This window comes from Bombus vosnesenskii, unplaced genomic scaffold (genome assembly GCF_011952255.1).
Source record: "Bombus vosnesenskii isolate JDL3184/JDL3185 unplaced genomic scaffold, Bvos_JDL3184-5_v1.1 scf7180000013263, whole genome shotgun sequence".
Lineage (NCBI taxonomy): Eukaryota > Metazoa > Arthropoda > Insecta > Hymenoptera > Apidae > Bombus > Bombus vosnesenskii.
Genome location: NW_022882923.1, coordinates 6,697,161 through 6,720,212, shown reverse-complemented (window position 1 = coordinate 6,720,212; position 23,052 = coordinate 6,697,161). Strand labels below are relative to the sequence as shown.

At 34.8% G+C, this 23,052-nt stretch overlaps 1 protein-coding gene across 1 annotated transcript in view; it reads right to left on the bottom strand.

The window, feature by feature from the left end:
• Window positions 1-281: 281 nt before the first annotated feature.
• Window positions 282-23,052, bottom strand: part of LOC117232170 (uncharacterized serine-rich protein C215.13-like) — a 64,998-nt gene continuing 42,227 nt past the window's right edge. Inside the window, exon 2 of the mRNA XM_033491379.1 lies at window positions 282-2,585. Within this exon, the coding sequence (XP_033347270.1) occupies window positions 723-2,585 (1,863 nt within the window). The 3' untranslated portion in view covers window positions 282-722. The remainder of the gene's footprint in view (window positions 2,586-23,052) is intronic.

Below are 23,052 nucleotides of genomic sequence, written 5' to 3'. Positions count from 1 at the left end.
AGGACTCATAGTAAATTTACACGTGTATTTCTACGAAGAAATGATGAATGATTTTACTAATGTATTTTTGAGTCACTCTTCAATTATTTTCTAAGCATAATCTTTATTTAATACCTGTTATTAATCATCTTCTTATTATTCTATAATGTGTTCAACGGACATATATGCTTCTATATAACGCTTAGAAACACCATAGTACACATATCTAGAGCACATATGTAGTTTCAATGTACTTCAAATAAGAGAAATATTTTATTCTACCTTTGCTTTTTGTAAAAATATATTTTTTTCATATATAATCATCTAATTGCCGATAATGCAAAAATACGTCTCTTTTTATAGTTGATGTATTTAATGAAATATTTATCTGATGAAGTATCTCGCACAGTTTATAAGAATTTACGAAACTCGAGATCTTAATTCGTCGAAATTTAACATGTTGCTCCTCCGACTCGTCTTTCTATGCTCAATCCTTAACACACCAAAAAACAATCCAAATACTCCACCTATCATTCCCATATCACCAGCCATAGACAATCATGGAAGATCCTTAGATTCTAAGAAACCCGATGCTTAAAATTACTCTGAGGCAGTTGAGTTGGGAATAGCAGTTTCAAAGATCAGTCATTTCGCTTCGTCTCGCCATTCTTCTAGCAAAGCGACACGATTGAGTCGACTCGCCTCCGTTACACTTCTATCCATCCTTCCATCGCTGATTCATCTCATAAAGCGAGGAATTTCATTAGTGCATCGTATATGAGTCGAGGATTGATGGTGCCATCCGCAGTATAGCGAACACCTCTCAAAGAACCATCATCGTGGCTCACCACTCCGTATTCCCCAACGATAAAACCGTCCGGAGTTCTCTCTTCGACCCTGTATTTCCTGTAGTTCCTACCTTCGACCACGTAACCCACTTTGTGACCATCTTCCACTTCGGAAGCGTTCGAAGGTTCCGTAAGCATAATCTGTGGTCCATGGACGTTTCCATTGCTACTCACACTAACGGATTCATCCACCTCGTAATTCTGCTCGTCTGGTTCTCCGCCACGTTCGCGACTCAATGGTTGACCTTCTGAGTCGTAAAGTTTGCTAGGTTCGCTATAAACTTGGGCAGGTTGCGAATAAACCTTCGCTGGTTCCGAATAAACTTTAGCTGGTTCCGAGTAAACCTTCGATGGCTCCGAGTACACTTTTTCTGGTTCACCATAGACTTTTGCAGGTTCGCTGTAAACCTTGGCTGGTTCACTATATACCTTCGCTGGTTCACTATAAACCTTTGCTGGCTCGCTGTACACCTTGGCTGGTTCTCCATAAATTTTCTCAGGTTCGTTATAGCCCTTCGCTGATTCGCTGTACAATTTAGCTGGCTCGCTGTACGGCCGTGGTGACTTATAGCTCTTCGATGGCTGGCTATACATCTTGGAGCCTGGACGATTGTAGTGGGAAGCGTCGAAGTGTCTGCCTGCCTTTCGACCTTGGGCCTGGTAGCGCTCTGACTGTACTTCCATTGGTTCTTCGCTGAACTCCTTTGATTCGGCGTTCTCTTCCGGCAACTCGTAGTTCTCCTCTGTTGGCAGGGTGATCATGTCCCCTGAAGGATTGTTCGTATTGTTGTTATTATTATTATTTATCTCCTTCTGATGTTCAACGAAAGAAGGAGTGTGCTTGTTCATCGATCTAGGCGTAACCGAACTTTGAACTCGCCAACTGGTGCTCAGCGAGCCTTCGTCAACGGAGAATTCGCTCCTGTTCGATTCTGATACGATGTTACTAAGTTCCTCAGTGACGAAGCTTGAAGGCGACGGTGTCGTCATTCTCGGCGATTTAGAAGTGGTTGTCGTCGTCGTTGTAGTAGTCGTGGTCAATGTTCTCGCAGTCGTGGAGCTCATAGTCCTCGTTGTAGGAGGCCTTGTCGTGCCATTCTTCAACTCTTTCGTAACATCTTTAGACGAAATTCCGATGGAGCTTGGCGGTCGAGACACGACTGTCGCATCTGTATTGTCGTAATGTTCCACCCTGACCTTGTACGGCGTAGCTTCGACGGTGGACGTCACACTGACACCTATAACTTTCTGTCGGCTGACTGCTTTGTTCGTCGAATTGCTCGTTGCGTTTGTCCTCGATGGTGATTTCTCTTGAGCTGTCGTCGACGTGACCGTCGTCGTACTTATTGAACTTTGAGGAGCCAGCCGTGTCGAAGATATGTCACTGGTGGTGCTCAATTCGTCGATTAACGATGCTAGATTTTGTTGCCTATTTTCTAACGTTTTGTGGCTTATGGGGTAAAATCGAACGACCTCTTCTCGGCCACTGGTGTTGCGCGCTCTCGGGACGACTTGTTTATTGCCAGGATTTCGCGATATTCGGTAAATCGAAGCCTCGTGCTGATGCGATTCCGCTGTCGCGCTATCTCCTGTTGACGACGTGTGTCCTCCTCGTCTGAAACCCCTACGTCGCTGTGGCGGCGTGGCCATGGCGCCGTTTATGAAGACTGACAGAAATTCCGTGCCCGCGAGTATGTCGTTTCTCTTCGCTGGAGCACCGTGTACTTCGTCCCACACCAGTGCCGCCTGCAGCAGTACCTGGAAAATGTTTGGTCGGTCAGTGGAATGCGGAAAGGATTTATAATGTTGAATAGCAATTAAAGATCGCTCTTAAAGTAACATTTTATAGCGGTGGTTTAGTATTATTGCATTTTGGAGAATGTAAGAGAATCACGAGTGCGTCCGTGATTATTTTGATTTTAATATCTTGTAATGTCGAGTTTCAGAATACTCTCATTTCTCAAGTGATATCGCGTCTTTAAATTTTAGGTAAAAAACTTTGTCATAGCGTCTGTACTCAGACTCATTTGTGCTATGAAGATACGAATGCAATTGTATTTTTTAATTTTCAATTTTTAATTGTACAAATGTAAATGTATCAAGTTCTTCTATGTATACATCAATCCTCTTCATAAGCAAACAAACTTTTTCATATTTCATAATTCGATCATCTACATCCAAGCTTCTTTACTGCCAAAAGATCATAAATTATAAAAAATCTAAGATACTCATCAATGTTACTATTAATTAATGCCTTATTATATATAAGGCATTATAATATATAATCATTCGTTGAGTCAAATGTTTGAAATTTTATTTGATAAAAGTTCTATCCAAAGAAATTCTAGGTTAAAATTTCGCATGAATCCTCAACAACCTATACCGAAGAAGATCCAAACCTCTTAATTTTATTACTATAAGAATGAGAATTTCCACTTTCACAAAACGAATTTATTGAAACATGCGGTTCTCACAATGCGTTCACATTAAAATGGTAAAGAATTCATAAAAGAACACAAAGAACCAAATCGTCCTCAAGTCAATCGCTATCTATGGAACGGGCGAGAATCCTGAAGACAGAAATACAGAGAACAGTTGAAACAAAAGTACGTTGTTAACGTTGCATGGAGATATGCATCGTGCAGGCTAACGTGTGGCGTTTCCAGTATCTGTAAAGTGCAAAGTGTAAAAGTTAGGCGAACTGTTGCGAGGGCCATTAAAGCCACGTGGAATCGGTGAACAAGTTCGTAAGTACTTTACGATCCGAGGACGCGCGGAGCATGTCGGGTCGCGTTTATTTTTCAATTCGCGCGCGAACGATAAAGCGCCATCGCGTCGGACCATATTGGACACACGAAGGTCACGCCAGGTGCATCCGAGCAATTTATAAATTATGTTATGGCCGCCGTAAAGTACACGAACGGGCGCAGCTTATTACGCCGGGGAGTTTTAACTCGTGTTTCATAGCTGTCACCTTGTTATCTTCCCAAACGTCTCATTTTCTAGCGTATTTAAAACTGGCGGCCTTCGCCATCCCTTAAGAACGCGTTTCTTATAGCGCGATGCCTCAATTCCTTGCGATAATAGAAATAAATTAAACAAAGATAATAGGTGTAAATTGTTAAAGTTCAGATAAAATTCAATGTTTCGAAGTTAGTTTACTTAGTGGTTAGAGTTAGAGCGAGAGAGAAGAATGTGAAGAAAGGCGAAAAGAGTATTTCGCTCAGGATCTGCTAGAGGACTCAACAGTAAGGCTATCTAGCAGATCTCCGCCGTATAAACCAGGAGAGGGTGGGATGCTAGGAAGTTTAGGTTAGTTCTTATTATCTTGTTAAATAATTATTGATATGATAGATTCATCACATAAACTATGAAATGAAAGTAAGTGCTCACTTCGTTATATTATGTTTTTATGATATAAATGTGTTGTAAGTATCCTTAATGAAGTAATTAAACAAACAATTTAGATTCAGTTTTATAACCTTTGTCAAAACTATTAAAATTTCTTTATATAAATCGATAATACAGAAAAAGTATTCTTATATCGAACGATATCGATGCTGATAAATATACTTTATACTAGTATAATATATAAATATATTTATATAATAAAAGTATGTAATATGTCTTCATTTTCTTATTTCAAGTCACATACATGTAGCAATAATATGAAAACAAAATATCATGTAAGTAATATCTAATTAACATAATTGGCATATTTTGTTTACATATGAAATAAGCGCTTAATAAGAAGCTTGAAAATTGTAAATAGTAATTTTCGCATATTTCCAATTTCCTTCTTCCTCAGGCTGAAAACGAAAATACGAGGGTCCTGTGTATGTATATATGTATAACAGGTGTGAATGAAATTAAAAGCAGTGTAAAATCATTCAGTGTTTTGGTCAATATTCATGCGTTTAAATGTTGTAAATTAAGATAAGTGAGTACATCCACAGCGTGACTTTGACCATGGAATTTCAAAGAACACTCCTCACCGGGATGTGCGTCCGTAAAAACTCAGTCATAACATGCAATTAACAGTTTTGTTTTTGCTGTCAGATTTAAATTGCATATTCATTTGAGAATACTGAGCAATATATCTTTTATACCTTACAAAACGTTCGAAAGTTTCTTGAGCTTGAATACTCTTACACACACACACTCACATATGTATACACATACTCATGTGACTGCATGTATGCATATGTTAATCCTTTATACAAGCTAAAAGATTATGAACTATATAACTTTTATACTGTCAAACAGGTAATAGTTCACTTAAGATAGTGTAATATTTTTTACATTAAAGAATCATACAGATATTTATGTAGGAATCTTTTATATAAATTCTATTCATGTTTATGTAAGTTCTGTTCATAGATTTTTCTGTTGCTTTGATAATTTTCTTTGAACCTTCTAGGCTTACCATAAAAATTGCGATGATAGATGACAAAAATTATTCGTATTAATTTTCATATTAACAGCATACGTGTATCTAATATGTGTTTCGTGGAAGTATCTTTGTAAATCTTTTTATACTTCTTTTTATACTTTTATACTTTTATACTTACAATCGTCTTTTTTATTCCAAGGAACATAAAACGATTACTTTTTCTATTAACCAATGAATTATAGATGTGAATAAATATTCAAGCAATACTAATACACTGTTGGCCGTAGTTCTCGGGATCCCTTTGAATTCTTTAATTGTTCTTAAAGAGTCTTAAACGGACGTAAAAGAGCACGGCTGATCGTTGCGCGGTTCTTTCGTCAAGGTTCATCGTCGAGACCAGTATTGCGCTACCTCACGGCAAAAGCTCTGTTAAAAGTCATGAAATGAAATTCGTCGCACAATCAGCCAAAACTTCGAAATCCACGAACCGTACGCTTTCTACGAGCATAAAGTCTTAATTTATATCGTTATTACACGACTCCCAGTGAGACAGTCCAACGGCAACGAACAGAAGAAAAGGGACAGAGGGCGAAAAGAAGCGTAAAAACATTTATTTGCCGCACGAAAGCCCGAGATCCGGCGTCGTTAATAATTTTAAAGAGGTCGAGACCTCCTTGGTTTGGATTTGCTCATCGTCGTTTCGCTTTCGATCCGCCGTAAAACGCTCTGAATTGAATTTTTGCAATCCCGCGGAAGGTCATCAGCAACCGTTGCGTCAGCTCGAACAAACGATTCGAAACGGTATTAAGCACGATGGCGATCGAACGTTTGCAACAGATGTTCGCGTATGAAAAAAAAGGATTGTATGTTTGAAGGATCATAAGGCTCGTTTGAATGGGAGGGACACTTTTGGATATGATGAAATTTCATTGGGAACATTGAGATGTATATAACTTTCGTCACAAATGTTAGTTTGATAATTAACGCTTCTTTATATTTTAATCTTGCTTTCATTTTAGCAAACAAAAAGTATTTATAATTGTATTACGAAGATGTCATATAAAATAGAAATGAAAAATCATGGATATTAGTAAGTAATTTTTTCATATCTTATTTAAGGTAAGTACAGTAAGGTAGTATAGTAAGTACTATATATTTTTTAATATATTAGTCGATTCAGTTCGTTTATAAGACGAAGGTATTAACCTATTTGTGAAGAAGTCGTTAGTACAAGAAGAAGTAATAGAAGTTAGTAATAGAAGAAGAAGCTACTATGAATTTAACTATACCATTCAACTTTTTTTATATAAACTTTTTCTATTTATATCCATGGTTCGAACATATAGAACAAGTTTATTAGGAAAAAACTGGGACATCTTGTATATTAAGATATATTAATATGGATGCCTAATAATTGTCATAAGGAAAAACGTCGAAACCATAAGGAAGAGATCCACGACCGGAAAGGAATTTTTATCGCTGCCTCCATAAAAGCTTGTAAAACTACTTTTAGATTGCTGCGTATAAATTCTTTGCCTAATGCTACGTTATTTAGTATAGCACCATATTAATTTATTACTACAACGTTATTCCGAAACTCAAAGTGTAAATTGTGAAGTGTTGATAAACGAGTTGAATGAAATAAGTTATGTACGATTAACATCGACGTTTAGTAAGAAATTAAATGTTTCATTCCGAACACTCTCGTATAAATAAATCAACAGTTATCAAAATGTCCCGTTTTTTTGTTCAAATTGTGAAAGAAGATTCTGAGAAGAAAGAAGTATCGTACTGTCAGATTCGCCACCCAGCTCGACTCCGAAATTTTTATTAAATTCCATTGATGTAGCTAATTTGTATCTGACGAAAATTTTGTTCGTCCACACCCATATGATAACGAGAGGTTCGATAAAACGAAGAAAAAGAAAGAAAGAAAATCGAGAAGCTAGTTTTAGGAAATTAACTTTTTTGTTGGGATATCCCGAACTTTACTGGAATTAATAAATTCAACTTCGGCTCGTGCGCGCTACCATAAATCGTACATGTATACGTAATCTGTATAAGCATGAGAGATATCCACTCGATTTATAAAGTGGCCGACAACGTTCAAACGACAACCAGCAAAGATTGGTCTAGAACGGTTTCCTGTTGAAAGGAGAACGCGCATTGTCGTGTGGACACCTCGGATGAGGTCATTCGGTTCGCCCACTTACTCCCTATGCAGATGACTCGCATTTATGTTACGTTATTTGTATAAAATACGTAAAACGTACCGTGGAATGTGAAGGATCGGCGTACACATTAATTTTAGTAAGAAGAACAGCATGAAATGTAAAGAGAATTTCATAAAACAGTAAATATACTTTAAATGTATTTGTCAAAATCCGTCGTTTTGGACGAAATACAAATATATTAAATATATTTATTATCTCTTGTCGTGATTGATATTGCTATAAAAGAGGAAAGAATTAATCGAAATAAATTCAGTTTAATAATCTAAATACGATATACTTCAAGTTAAACATAACGTTTGACCACAAAAGAAACAGAAAAGCAGGTGTTATATATGGAGTGATTCATTTTGTTTCCTTAACTCTCAACGTAGTGGTTTACAAAGAGCAGTCCTTAATAGCGATTAAACCTGATAACAATATGATATAAGTCTCTTTGAAAAGCATATAAGCCAAATTATCATAATATATTCTACTTAAGTCCCTGAGTAATCCTACTTTGGTATACTAAGGGTTGAAAAAAACACTATGCCCAGAACCTCAAACTTTCTGTAACTTCCCCAAGGAAGTCGATCCAAAGATCTTGTCATTGACTCTTTCACGGTATTTTCGACGTGACCGTCGTTCCAATCAGATTTAATTAACGTCTCTTTACTGACAAGTGTTCGAAGGTGAACGAACTCTTGTCAAGCATTTATCTTATGAAATAATCTGTTCGAGTTATGAGACGAATTTCGTTCGATTTGATAATTTGATGATCAATCAAAGTTTCAATTACTATTAATAAAAACAACTTCGTTAAGGGTACACGCGTGTAATGAAGTAGTTAGTCATAAACAGTGGAATTCGCGTGGGTACAAAGGGTACAAAGGCGGACAAACATTGGACCAGATCGAGCAGATATATTCTTGCGTTATAAACAATATGCAGGTGCGGCCATTTTAAAGCCAGGCCTCGTCACCGCCAAAGAATCGTCATTTTTTGAAAGGGTGAAAATGAGCTTAGCCAAGCTGGACGTTAGTATTACGTGTATCGATAAGATTAGACTAGACCGGTAAATTTGGCAAACCTTGAATACATTGTCTGATTCAATGTTAAAATGGAACTGTAATTTCCTAATTGTAATTCCTAATTATAATTTGTCCGGAATTTTTGTTTTAAAATTTGTTCTATGTAAGTCGAAATATGATTATGAGAATATAACACAACAAAATGTCATAAACTTTATGTCATAAAAATATATATGAAATTTGGGATCAAATATGAAAAGAAAATACTAATATGGAATATTGGATATTAATATAAATCCTAAAATGTAGTATTAAATTGGAATGCAAAAGTAGAAGGAAAGAAACGAATGGAGATAATGACACCATAATAATGTAACGTTTCACGGTAATTAATATATTTTAATTACACATCATTTCTTAGAGTAATTAGAATTGTTAGAGGAGTTTGCTTACTCAAACTTTAAACGAAAATACCAAAGAAGAATTTGTCTGAAAATTTTTACAGGAAACGTCGTTAAGCAATAAATCCTTGTTTAATCGGTTGTAAAGATAAAAAGACAAAACACTTAAAACACGATTAATGTCACACGTTTGTACATACATAATGTTGCACAAGTTTGAACTCGAGAACCTAGTTTTTAAGAGCTCATTAGGCTTCTCTGAAAGGTGACGTTAAATAATGAGGTACACCGTTTCTACCGCGGTACGCCAATAAGCGGTTGCAACGTCCTAAAATTAATCTACAAAAAGAAAACATCAAACGATATCGATTGCTCGCTCTTAGGCATTGTAAGCAAGAGTTCAATATTGACGCAATCGTACGCAATAACGTAATTAAAACGCAACGAATGATACGAATGAAGATATGAATGACGGCGATTCACAGGTGCGGCCGCCGCGCCGTTTCAAAAGCAAACTCATCGTGAAGGAATCACGGATTTGAGAAGTTGCAAGTGGGCGCGAGCCAAGTTGTTGCTGTCGCCCCCGTTTCAATGCTTCTTTTTAATGTCTTTCGCGATATATAACTGTCTGACCTACTTAACAATAACTGGTCGAAAAGTGGAAAAAATGTTATCTAACACACACACACACACACACACACAGAGTTATTTCATATCCTTCGTTCTGATCTGATCTAGATTTAGAAACGTTAATTAAGTATAGAAGAATTTACATAAGGTTTTCTTCTAAATGATACAGAAGATACTAAAAGTAGTATAGTTTTAATAGTTTTAATATTTATTCTACTTAACTTAAAAGATGTAATTCAATGATATAGTAACAGAAGTTATGTTTTATCAAACAGAACTTATAAATGGTCTTAACAGTTTCTTCAAAATAATAATTTTCTCGCCCAATCATGAAAAGTCAATTTCGTTGCAGGTGAATGAAATCACACTCACTCCAGACAACGAGTGGCACTATCATTGAAGTGAAATATCTTAAACACGTTTAACATTTGCCCCTGACTATCAACAAAACAGCAAACAACGATTATCATAAACCTACGTTACAAGATTTTGCTCGATACACTTACAAGACACTCTTCTCTAAAGTCAGATGGGCTCAATTACTTTAATTACTCAAGAACTCAGCACGAAGCGTAACAACATGTTTCCATTTTACATTCTGTCAAAAGGAGCGACAACTGAATGTACAACTCCATGTAAGTTGAAGTAATTCGTTATCTCGTTCAGTAGGATCGAAAATACTCGAGCAAAATTTTTACTCGAGGCTAACCTAACCAAAAGAGGGCATCAATCGTGTACTCGGGTATTTTTCTCCTATTCATCGCGTCAGCATATTTTTCAACCAAGCGAAATAAATACATTCCTCTCGAGGCTTATTTATTTTTGGTAGAACTGACGTATTTGATTTCAGTCGGCCGACGTGTCGGCGTAAAGCACGTGATCGAGGAATCAATGTGCGTATACGCAGCAAGTAAATGACACGAGCGTATCAAGTTCTGAGGAATATGCGAAATGGCTCATATAGGCTCATAATCAAGGTTGCGACTGGGTGTGGCGAGGAGCATGCACACAAGCGTACACTGTCGATTCTGACATTTTAGAATAGAACTTCGTTTATTCGAACAGGTCGGGAGCAAGGCAATTTGGATAACCGAACAGTTCCGATGAATAAAATTCGCTATCCCCTTCCAGCTTTCCTTATTAATTCAGATATTAGGATTTTAGTGCTACGATTTCGATTGTTTCTTCTATTGACACACAGACTACACACTCTTTATCTTCCAATGAAATGTTTTTTGCATTTCATTTTCACAGCATGACATTTTTGTAATAATGTGAGAGTATTACTAAATGATACGAAATTTAATATACATGGATCTAATTAATCAGGAAATACAGTGGTGTGCAAATAATTTTCGTAACCACTGTGGAATTTATTTCTTTATAAGAATAAGTGTTATACGTATTACGAAATTACGTTCGATCGTAGTTAGGGTAATAGAGGCTCGGCATTAACTTGTTCGTATTTTAAAATTGTGCCATAACTTATTTCACTGTTGCAGATTCCAATACTCGAGGATGTGTCCTTTTGTAAACTCGTGATTGAATTACACGTTGTTGAAGAGAAGCAAGTATCCGGATATTTTTCAGCGGCAGCGTGTATACACACATGATTCGATACCTTCCCTGTAGATAGCCCGTCCAACCCGTTTGTCCCAATGTAAGCGAGTCTTTTTTCCATTAAGACTAAATTGTCTTTCTTCTGACGACGCACCGTCTGTCAATGAGCGCTTTTGTCCTGACAGCTCCGCTGTACTCAGCTTCGATCTCGTTTCATTCCGGTCGTTCCTCCCTTGCGGTGCTGTGTCGATGACGATGTATGTATATCATCTGTCCAAGGTCGCTGTTTGTTTTTTGGACATTCACGCTTTTCGATGGAAAAAGTTTACTTCGCCGATGGACGCAAATTGACTAATTTTACGTAACGTACGACGGTTTCTGATTGGCACGTTCTTTTCTCCGAGAAAAAAATTATTTCATTTTTAACGAGTAACCTTGAATATGGTAGGAAGTTCCTGGTTTAAGAGACGAAGTTCCAAGTTAGGAATTTCGACGATCAAGACGTGCACGATGAAACAGAGGGCGACGTCGATGTTGAGGAATGCATGAAAGTTACGAGCTTGTTCTACAGGATAATAACCTTGAAGTTCGTAGTTTTGTACTTGATTATTGTGTAGTGAGAAAATGTAACATGACTTATGTGGTAAGGTATCATATATTTTGATTAGTTCTTTTGAAAAATTAAAGTTCTGTATCTAAGTAGAATGTTTTTTCATATAAGGTCAAATATGTGTTCTTGTATTCGTAATTTGGATCTATGCATGAAAGAATTAGAAATTATTCTTTATTCTTAATTATAATGAAATATTGATAATATTTATAATTATAGCGAAAAAATACAAATGTTGCTACTTCAGGATTAAACATTTTTAATTGCTTTCAAAATATATAATTTCAGTTAACTGTTCTGTACCTACACGAACTTCCTTCTTCTTTCATCTGGACAAGTTCTTCAGGTAGGTAAGTGTTTTTTCTATATTAAGCTAGTCCTGATTTTTATCGCGCTATATTCGAGTAACTATAGCACTGTTTCTAGACAATGTAGGTACCCAACTGAATAATGATCTGAACAGGTTCAGTCGTTTAAGATGACAAGTTGTCTGTTTCTGATTTAAAAATCGAAGTAACTATACAACTAAAAGTCTCCTTATTGGATATATGTAATTTTAACGAACCTCACTCCTGTTTCTTTCCATTTTGTAAAATACATAAATTCATGTTGATATAATATATAAAACCACGATAAATCTATATTTGTTAATTTGTTGATTTTTATATCCATTTTAATCCTCCTTTTAATCCGATTATCCGATTAAAAGAAGATACTTATAATAGATGAAAAGGAAAATTAATTGTTACGTATAAACATATATTAAAAATAGATAATAAATCTAAGAAATTTGATATAAAGCCAATTAAGCATTAATTCACAATATTAAAACTGTTCCAAATGAAAAATAGAAAATCATGTTCTTCGCCTGTAGTCTTCATACAATATATATAAAAATAATGGAACATCGTTGCATTTACTATAAAGTTTACCTACTAACTGACTAGGTACAAGTATATTAACGATATAGTAAAATAGTAGTGTAGTATAAGTATATAACGATATAACTATAAAAATCTGACATTATGAATATGAAATATATAGAAGTTAATAAAAAAACGTCATTAGGAAATAAGGGTACGTAACAATACTTTTTGTAACCACTGTATCTTATATAATATATGGATATCCATTTGATACAAGCCACACCATGACATCAGCGTTTCCAAACAAAAGTCAAAGGAAGACTGCACTATAGCCGTTTCTTCGCATATCTTCCTTATTACTCTTATTTTACTAACCATAAAATAATAAACCAAAACATTCCATTAACGTGGTATCCAAATAACCTCGTAACAGCTTCGGGCATCTATTTAAAAGATAACTCGTCGCGTCGCGTCGCCAGGAAAGGAAAAGGTCGACGATAAAGGGAAGATCGCCGTGAGTTTCACACTTTGAACGCTCTTCCAAAGAATGTTACATTCTTACTTCATTCTTGCGCTACGACTTTTTCCACCAAGTAACAAAGATAATTCGTTTCGCGAGTTATGATTCAGAAATAACTTCGTATCCTTGAAATTTATAGCGATTTACGAAAGTAATCAGCGAAAGGACGCGTGTGCTTCGTTGTATCCGAGTAGAATCCTGGCAGATCTTCTCCTTTGGCGCGTTAACAACGGTTTAAGAATCAATTAATAAGCGGCGTATCTCGGCGCAACAATGGCAATTTCCTCGGATTTCATGGCGATTGCGCGCCAGTCTCGATCATTCCCACGCCTCTTTCGGAAAAAAATCCGCGGAATTATGATCGGGCGAAACTAATCACGCTGCTTTAACACTCCGCTCGATATAACGCTCTTTCATATTCTCGATACCGCTCATGCCAACGTTCTGGCAAATTATCGTGCAGCAAAACAATTCATGACGTTGAGTAAGTTCAAAATTGTTACTGCTGTAAAGTGATGTAAGGAGAGACAGGAAGTTCGTTCTTTAGGTATCCATTTCTTTTTACGAGAAATCGTAATCTTTCGAAATGTATGACAAAACGATATCGTAATAAGACTTGTTAATTCTCAATTAATATTATTGATTTTGGATATTTAGCAGTGAAACTATTGATGACTGTAGAATAAAATTTGTGTCAAAGAAACCAAAGTAGGAGCTTAATACTTAGTTCGTAAGTATTAGGATACTTGGAGAAAATGCGATAAATCTGAACAATTATTAGGAATCAAAGTATATAGAGATCAAAGTATTGAAAATTACTACCTTGGATTATAAAAAACTGTATATTCTATATCATAATAAAAATCCGGTAAATAATACATAAATATAAATAATTTACTTACAAAGATTTTTTGAAGATTTCTGGACGTCTAACTTGTATGGATACAAGTACAGTTGTATTGTTGTATAATTTTGATCGATTAATTGTTCATCTAATGATGTAAATGATGTAAAATTTCTGTGACGGATATAGCATATATAGTCATTTTAACAATTGTAATAGCTCTATATAATTAATCTTATTTAGTGATCGACATTTTACACAGTAAAAGTGATTATTTCTCGTCGCATATATGGCACAGGATAGTAAATGCAACCGAATAAATACCAAATATGTTAGTCTAAATTGTTATGGCTACATATGTATGAGTAAACGATACAAGTTAAGGGTTAACGATACAAGGGAACAAAGAAGTGGTATAGAGTTTATGATCAAAATAAAGAAGCCAAAGCTTTGAATCGCACCCGGAGAACAGTGTCACCGGGATTTTATTGCGAGATTCCAGCCACTTGTCTAAAACGAAAACCCTGAAAACGAGTGAAATATCTTGCGAAACGTGACTAAACAAATATAATAATGGCACGTTAAAGCATGAAACAAGGATTAGTTGGCACTTATGACACGTTCAGTTTATTATAAAGCTATGAACTTTATTCGTCTGCCGTTTAATCGCTTTCTAACTATGACTTTACCAACGTCTATTCTTCGTTTTGTAACATGCGAAATGTACGATAATTTCTGGATTGAATTGTTCTCCTCTATGCAGTGTTATTCTAGAAGAACTAGTAGAACTAGTGTTATAGAAGAACTGTAATCATGGTTAACTTTTGAGATAAACAAGATTAATGATGTTATTAAACAGCTTGCTAATGTAATTGAGAGGCTTATAAACGCAGATATTTATCTCGTGCTAGAATAAACATAGAGTAGATATGTTTTCGTAGTAATATGGCTTGCTTTATAATATAGTTATTCTATTTGTTTTTTTTGAAAATGCTCTTTGCACAATTCATTGTCGCCTGTCATTTGAATGATATATTATTTAATCAATTATATATTTCTTTGATAGTATTTATATAAATTAATGTTAGCAGAAGCAACATGAATTACTTATTTACTGCGTTATTGTCTTTCACTTATTGTATATCATATGTTTTTACATGTAATTATACAAAATGTGACATATTATATTATTCAGTAAATAATTTTAATCCATTTCAAAAATATATATTCTTATATAGAATTTAAATGTATAAAGTGTACGAATGTGAATATAAACTAGAATTAGAAAAATAATTTTTATAATATACAATGTATGAACAATATAACATTTTTAAAACAGATCTTTTAGACGATCAGCTTCGTTAAGCAAGATTTCAGTCCTATGATAATTTTTTTAGGCTAACTTCAAATTACTATTCACATGCAATTATATAAACGATCATGCATATGCAAACTTTTAGTAGGCTTGATAATATACTTAAGGCATATAACATTCACTTATATATACATACTGCTACGTTAATAACGATAATATATATATTAACAAACGTAATATTAGCGGCGATAACAATGAGCGTATGAGCAATAACGGCAACGAAACATGTTCATTGATAATCATTCATATGTTCGGTGCCGACCATGACCAATTAGTTTTTGTTATTATAATTGAATAATCATGGTTCAGACAAGAAGCGGTTAATACGCGATCGTATGCATTAATTGCGATATTTAATAATAAGAATCGATGTTGCTTTTGAGTTAATTTCGAATTCAAGGTCTCTATATAGAGCTGTTATTTGAATACATTGAATATTTTACAAATTTTTGTAATATCGTACATAATAATACATACTTGAATATAGATATTCTTGAAATTTGTGAATTCCTGCGAATTTCTGCGAGATACGTATGTGCTATCGAGTTGCGTGCACGCAGAACGAGCGTGTGTACTGAGAAAAAGTAAGGGTCAGTTTTCAATGTCTCGCCAGCGAAAGTTTAACTAGCATGCGTGTGCCCGGCAATGCTTACACAATGCACAGTGGCGTAATTTCGTACTCGGGGACACCGTAATAAATGTTTCAGTCCTCCCACACTCCAGTTCTATATAATTTACGTAAGGTGTGCAGCCGTGCTTTATATAGTCAAACAGGAAAGCAACTTTTAGCTACGGTCTATTTATTTTTCGGTTAATCCTGGATGAATAAAAGAATTAAATTTTGAGTTTGGACTAGAAAATTCTATTTCTTTTACTGCTTAGATTTCTATTCATTTATTTATATTGATTTAATTGGCATGTTAGATACATATGTAAGAGTAATTTGTTAAATTCATCCTTGAAGAACTATTAATATCTAACTATCTAAATGCTAATGTTTTCACGCTCTAGCAATAGGTACTTAAATTTTTCAAGAATTTTATTATGTATACAACAATACGAGATAATTATATTATTTGAGATAATCAACCCTGTGGGAGTAAACCAAGATTTGGAGCTGATTGTCACACGTTACCCTATGCTTATTTTAATACGCAGAAATAGAAGCACAAATTAAGTTTTTTTTCTTTTTCAATTACGAGCTATATTTTTGTTTCACACCGCAAATTGACGATCCTGCTTCTATTGTTCTTTCCTAATGCCATATTTTTCTTTCCATAAGAAACTTACTGCTTATGAAATATTGTACCCCCATAAACATCCGCAGTCCATTAACGGACAAAGGTTCCCGTGCAAACAAACCTACTCGAATCTGAACAACCACTGTCTACATCGAACACCTACGCTCCACGGAACCATCGATCAAAACGAAAACGAAAAACGTCATTGAATCACGCACGGGGTCGCGCGACCTTTTGATGCCGGCATCAAAAGGTCGCGCGAAGTGTGTCGACAAACGAGTGAAGGAACGCGAACATCGTCACCGCGACTAAAGGCGCGTCTCCTCCTGGTTGTCTATTTTTGTTATATACGAAACCAGCTCAAGTAGATAAAATCTACCTTTGCCATGTATTAAGGACGAGAGAGATGAAAACGTCTACGTATTACATTCTTTCTTCGGTATTGGATAATCGCACGAGGTCACGAAACCGAGCAAGCGAGCGAGTGAGCAGGACCGAATGCGAACACGCGAACACCGTTTCTGTAGGAAAGTAACGGACCGTTGGACGAAAAGTATTCGGGTCATTGATTGAACGGCTGAGACGAGGCGCCTTGGTATCGGATACATCATCCTAATGACTTCCTCGTGCGTGGGCAACTGTTTGGATTCTTCGACACAGGGAACCCGACAGCCGTGGTAAAGACCGCCGTTTCGACGCCTGGCGCCAAGGAGTTTGGAATTTCGCTTATGCCCAGTCTGTCGTAATTAAATGATTTTGGTCGATTGGATATCACGGAATTTTTGTCTTTCCTTTTTTCTTTATTGATTTAATCTTCTATAAGTAGAGTTTTCTTTGATTAAGGGAAGAATTATATATTAAATAATTAGAAATTATTTTCATTAAATACTATAGTCTAGACTCTAATATAGTAATGTATGATATTATATAACGATCTGTAAATAAAATGGGATTTAAGAGATAAAAATATGTATTACATAGTCATACCGTGAAGCTCAGTTAGATCATGTTTTGTTATAATGAATCAATCTAATATTTTTTTGACATATCTTTCTTTTTTAAAGTTATCCGCACATAAATGTCTGATGATCCGACAGTTTTTCTTTCTCCATAGCCAAAAATTGCCAAAAAAGAAAAATTAAAGTTATATTGGGAGTTATAGGAGAAGATGGTCGAAATTTTGAAAGCTTCGTTTTGACAGGATTAAATTTACCCATGGCTAGGATTTCGTTTGGTTCAAATTTCGTTTGGTGTCTAATTTCCTTCTTTAACCCATTTCTTCTTTGTTTAATCCTTTTCTCCACCGAGGTCACAACATCACGCTACGTGAGAGCCATCGTAATTTAAAGCGGCTATACACATAAGTTGAAGAGCCATGAAAGAAACATTGCTTTTTCCTTATAGTCCACCAGTGAATGATCCATAAATCGAACGTTCTCATAAAACAGAAGCTGTCGATTCGTCCCGCGGCGATTCAATGAACGCGACCAACGGAATAATAAAGAAATTCGCAATTAATCAGGTATACGATCGTGTACCCACGACGGCTTGATTATAAGGCATTATAGACTCATCAAGTAATTACTCGCAATACGGTTTCGCGTTACGCCAGTTCAACGGAGCTCAATAAATCGCTTGGCCTCGATGTATGTGTGCATACGTGTATGACTTCCTCACACGAAATATGGTCGTAATGGAAGCCATTATAACCGGCATCGCTTGTTTATAATCCGCGAAACGCGGGATAAACGATTGCCTCTACTCTCGAGGACGGCATGGAAAAGTTTTCTCGTATTAAAATGATTTCACGTGGCTTACGAGGAAGTAAATTAACCCTGCTGCGATCCTCGAACTTCTATATTTCGATCTCGCCTCCACTTTAACAAGCAAAAAGGACTTATAATGTTATAAGATGTTTAACATGAAACTGAAACGAGAAATGATACGATGAACATTTTTATATTTTATTCAAACTTAAAGTATCTTTTATCGCTAGAAAAATACAATTGATCGAAAATGATAGGAAGGCTGCAACACGGTTAAGAGTATCGCTTTTGACTCGGGAACTCATGATTTTAAAATGACGGAGATTTACAGTAAGAAATTCATAATATCATCGTCGTAGAAAAGTTATAACGAAAGATGAGGATTTAAATATTGATGTATATCAAAAGTAACCTCGACCTGTTATGGATACGCATACAGTGAGTACATATAGACATCTCTATATTATTAAATGTATATAAAAATAGATATAACTACATGTTACACACAGACGAATACATTATATTAATAAATATACACAGAAAGAGTTAATTATATATATTACCTACCATAGATATCTATTACAACCATTTGCAGTTGTATAAAATATGGAAAGTAAAGTATTCATTAAAAGTATTATAATAGTTAAGATGAACCATCTTTATTTAGGCCTCATCTTTTTAGTGGTTTTCATAAAAATCTAAATTTCCATAAACATTTGAAATCCTATTGTTCAAAAATATCTCTCCAGTCACATAAGATATCATGAATTATCATAAATTATGAATATGATATCATAAATAAAATACTACCTGTACATAAGCACATGACATTATTTCAATAAATATATACGTATTCCATGCGTGTTCATAAAAGTTCACTGTGACGAATGTCTAAGAGCGATACGCATAATCTGATGCTCATAATTTCTAACAATTATCTGAGCGAAACGATTTTAATCCTATCGACTAATGTATGGTAATCGTTTCCGTGAAGCGAAACTTACAGTATTAAAAATGACAAATTACAGAAGAGAATCGTAATAGGTTGAAATTAGGGAAAACATAACCAGCTGAGCTTCGTAGTAAAAACAAAAGAAGCAATGTAATGAGGAAATTAACCAGAAGATACTTTTTTCTTTTTTGATAATTATCTCTAGCAATTTCTTTTTCCGTATAATTATCGCGCACGATTCTCGAAGCAATCGATAAACATTATTCAGACGTATGAGAACATATTATCGATAATTTATATGCTAATAAAAGATACAATGCCAACCAGACTTTTTTGAATAATAAGCCCGTTGTTATGGTTTACGCCTACAATAGTTCCGCGTGAAACGAAGGAAGTCTACTTTCTTTGTTATTTGTTTTGAACGTAGAGTTGAAAATATCAGAAATACAACTGTAGAGAAAAATTCTAGATGAAATATAATGATATTAAAATGTTAAGAACGGCGGTTCAGAAGTTCACAAAATTAACTGTGACGTCAGAATAATTAAAAGTTAATGCTTTAGACAATATAATACTGTGAGTATATTTTTTTGTTTATTTGAAAAATTATTTCATATTTATATAATTTTGAATCTCTAGGAAGCATTAGTTTCCCTTTTTAATAAAAGCTGACTACGTAGATCTAATAAACACAATTTAATATTTAATTTGAGAAGCTTGACTCGTAGAATCATAGAATTTTGTTTCTTATAAGTTTGTACGTTCTTAAACAAGCATTTTCTATATCCTACGCATAATTTTCACAAATCTTTGTCTTTATCTTATTAACAGCATGAATATCTCAAAAGTTTGTTTTAACCAATTATCATTAAATTATTTCAAATTCGCTCATTCTCCGAATTCTAATATCGTATGACTGATACTTATTTCATTCCATAAAACGAAATTACGTAAGTACTATATATGTATTTTCATAATTTTACAATTTCTTTGCAGATAGATCACTGATATAATTCTGTCGTACGTTCACCAACGTTGTTACTACAAAAGGTGTGAAAAGTCGTCATAACAAATCATTATGAAATCGATTGCTCTGGGTATTGGAGTGACGAACAGATCGTAATGAACAATTTCTTAGTGCGGCCTTGCTATATTACGTCAGGAAAGCAGAGCAGGAGAACAGTTTAACAGTGTGTTCGAGTCTAGAACTCACACATTAGAAACGTGAACTCTGTCTCCCGTGCCAGTCTGAACGCAATTTCTGATCGAACACGATCGTGAAAGGCTTAGCATGGCTATTATATAAACTTTGTTTGGATCAACGAGAAAATGATAGAAGGAGGGAAGATATTATGATTTTCTAGAATATAGATTTTAAGTTTAAGTGAATCAAAGATCAAATAATCCAAAGGAGAAAGGAAATAATATTACATTTGATTAAGATTATTGGAAATTATTCAAATTAGGCATTTTTATCATAAAATGATTATGATTCATAAATATGACCTCTTCTTGTGAATAATCGATATGATTATTGGTGAAGGGTAACAATTCTTAGTGTGTGTTGTGTTGAATATAAAGAAAGAAATATTGTTAGATCTCCATGGTGAATCCGGCAGTACATATTTTCAAATATTAAAAAGTTAAATATTCTATTATAATTTATATAGTCTATTATATTCTAACGTTAATACAAGTTTTTTGTATTAATTACATTAAAGTGTGTTGGAAAATTAATTATTTTTAATCCCAATTTTACATTATTGTAATTACAGAGAACGATTTATAATTCTATGTTTTAGTTTAAGTAAAAGGTATTTCTAAATTTAGTTCAACTTTCCATTGTATTAACTAATCTCTAACGAACAATAAACCTATTCTTAAATTTTATAACAGAAACTATTACTTGTATGAATATGTAACTAAAGTTACTTTAAAATACACAGGCTGTAACTGAAATAAGTAGCTGAGCAGTAGCATTGAATTTTACTTGTTCAGGACGAAAATAGATTGTACAAATATAGCTCTGGAAACTTGTTCTTTCTGACATATAAACGCTTTTTATCTGAGTTGCAATTTCACAGAAATGACTCTTACGCTTGTCAAACATTTAGGTAGAGGATTCACTGTGGCACTCAATGTCAGGGTGACTTGCCCTTGTCAGTTACAAGTACTGTTATCACTTATTTCTACAAAAGAAAAAAAAAATGATTACGGTACTTGTAGCTCTACATATGAGAAACGATAACATTACCTGTAACTCTGCATGTTCTGTCATTCTTATGTGTCATTCTTATAACATTCCAATACAAACAAAAAGTGTTTTAATCTCGGAAAAGGAACTTCCACGCTTATACAACCTTTCTTTATATTTAAAAAGAACTCTTTCTCTCTTAACATTCAATATAAAAGTTCGCTCATTTATTTCGATCACACCCAGTATAACGGATAAAACCATCTCATTAAAAAACAGCAATCAAATTAATTACCGGTATCATCAACGAAAAATTTTCCAATAAATTATCCGAGTTCCGCGCGTTCTTTTCGAATGGATCGTTTTAATTAACAAAAATGCGACGGACAGAGGACAAAAGCCATTTACTGTAAAACTGCATCACGCTCATTTATCTGTCAAGGTCCTCGAAATTAATCCGCGTAACACCGACTTGCGACTGCTCGTGAAAGGAGTCAAACAGTCTACGGCAAGGAAAGCAAACGAAGCCACGGAACATAACCTCCTCTTTATTCTCTCCATCCACGAGCTGCAAAGTGATTCGAACGGCCGTCAGTTTTTAAAGCAACTTTTAATTGAGACGTGAAGGCGTTTTGCACGACCGACACAAGGACGTCTCCACGATTCTTTCATCGGACAGAGGAGTCTCGTTACAGCGAACGGCACCCCATATTGTTCTTTGTGAATATCCTCTACGACTCCCTGTTTCGTCTTATTTTCGACGACGAACTCCTTTTCGAAGGACATTACACACTAAACACTTACCAACAATTACCAACATTAAACACTTCGTTAAGTATTACATTAAGTAAACATACGACGAATGTTACTAACATTTAATCTTCGTTAAGTATAATGAAAGTACAACAGTGTATACAATCTTTAATACCTTATGCAAGTGCTAATTACTCAATATAAACGTATAAATAAAATTTTCCAAGCGTAACAAACGAGCTATTTATTTTTGCCAAGACTAAACACGTTCAACCACATCTATTTCGTCATCTAACATCGTCTATTTAATTTCGAGGTCTTATAGAATTATTCAGAACGGAAACATTTAGATTACAGCGTGCACTTGCAGCGATTTGAAGAATTTTTCTCGTGCCGGATATTTGAAATAACTATACCGGTGCAACGCGAGAAAGATGTGACATTAGTTAGTGACGGGTGTGTAAGAAGGATTGCGAGCTGGCAGTAGAGTCATAGAAAATGAGGTGCATCGTGGTCAGCGATTTATCCTCGAAAATGGGTCAACGTCGTACATTTGATCTTGGCATTTGCAATCTGCAATGTCCATCACGGGAAGCTAGCGTCTTCGATGACGAAGTGAGGTTTTATGGAAATTGATCACAATGCCAGTGTCAATTGCATCAAGTGGAGATTTAAGTGTGTTAATTACGTTTTACATGAATGAACATTCTTTTTCAGTGAATCAATATCTTCTAATTCGCACGATTTTAGTATTTTCTTATTATAGGTATGTTTGAGTTGTAATTTGCATATTTGTAATAAATTATAAATTGAATATTATTTAAAATTAAATGTTATATTAAATAATATTTTATGTTAAGTATATTATATATTACATAT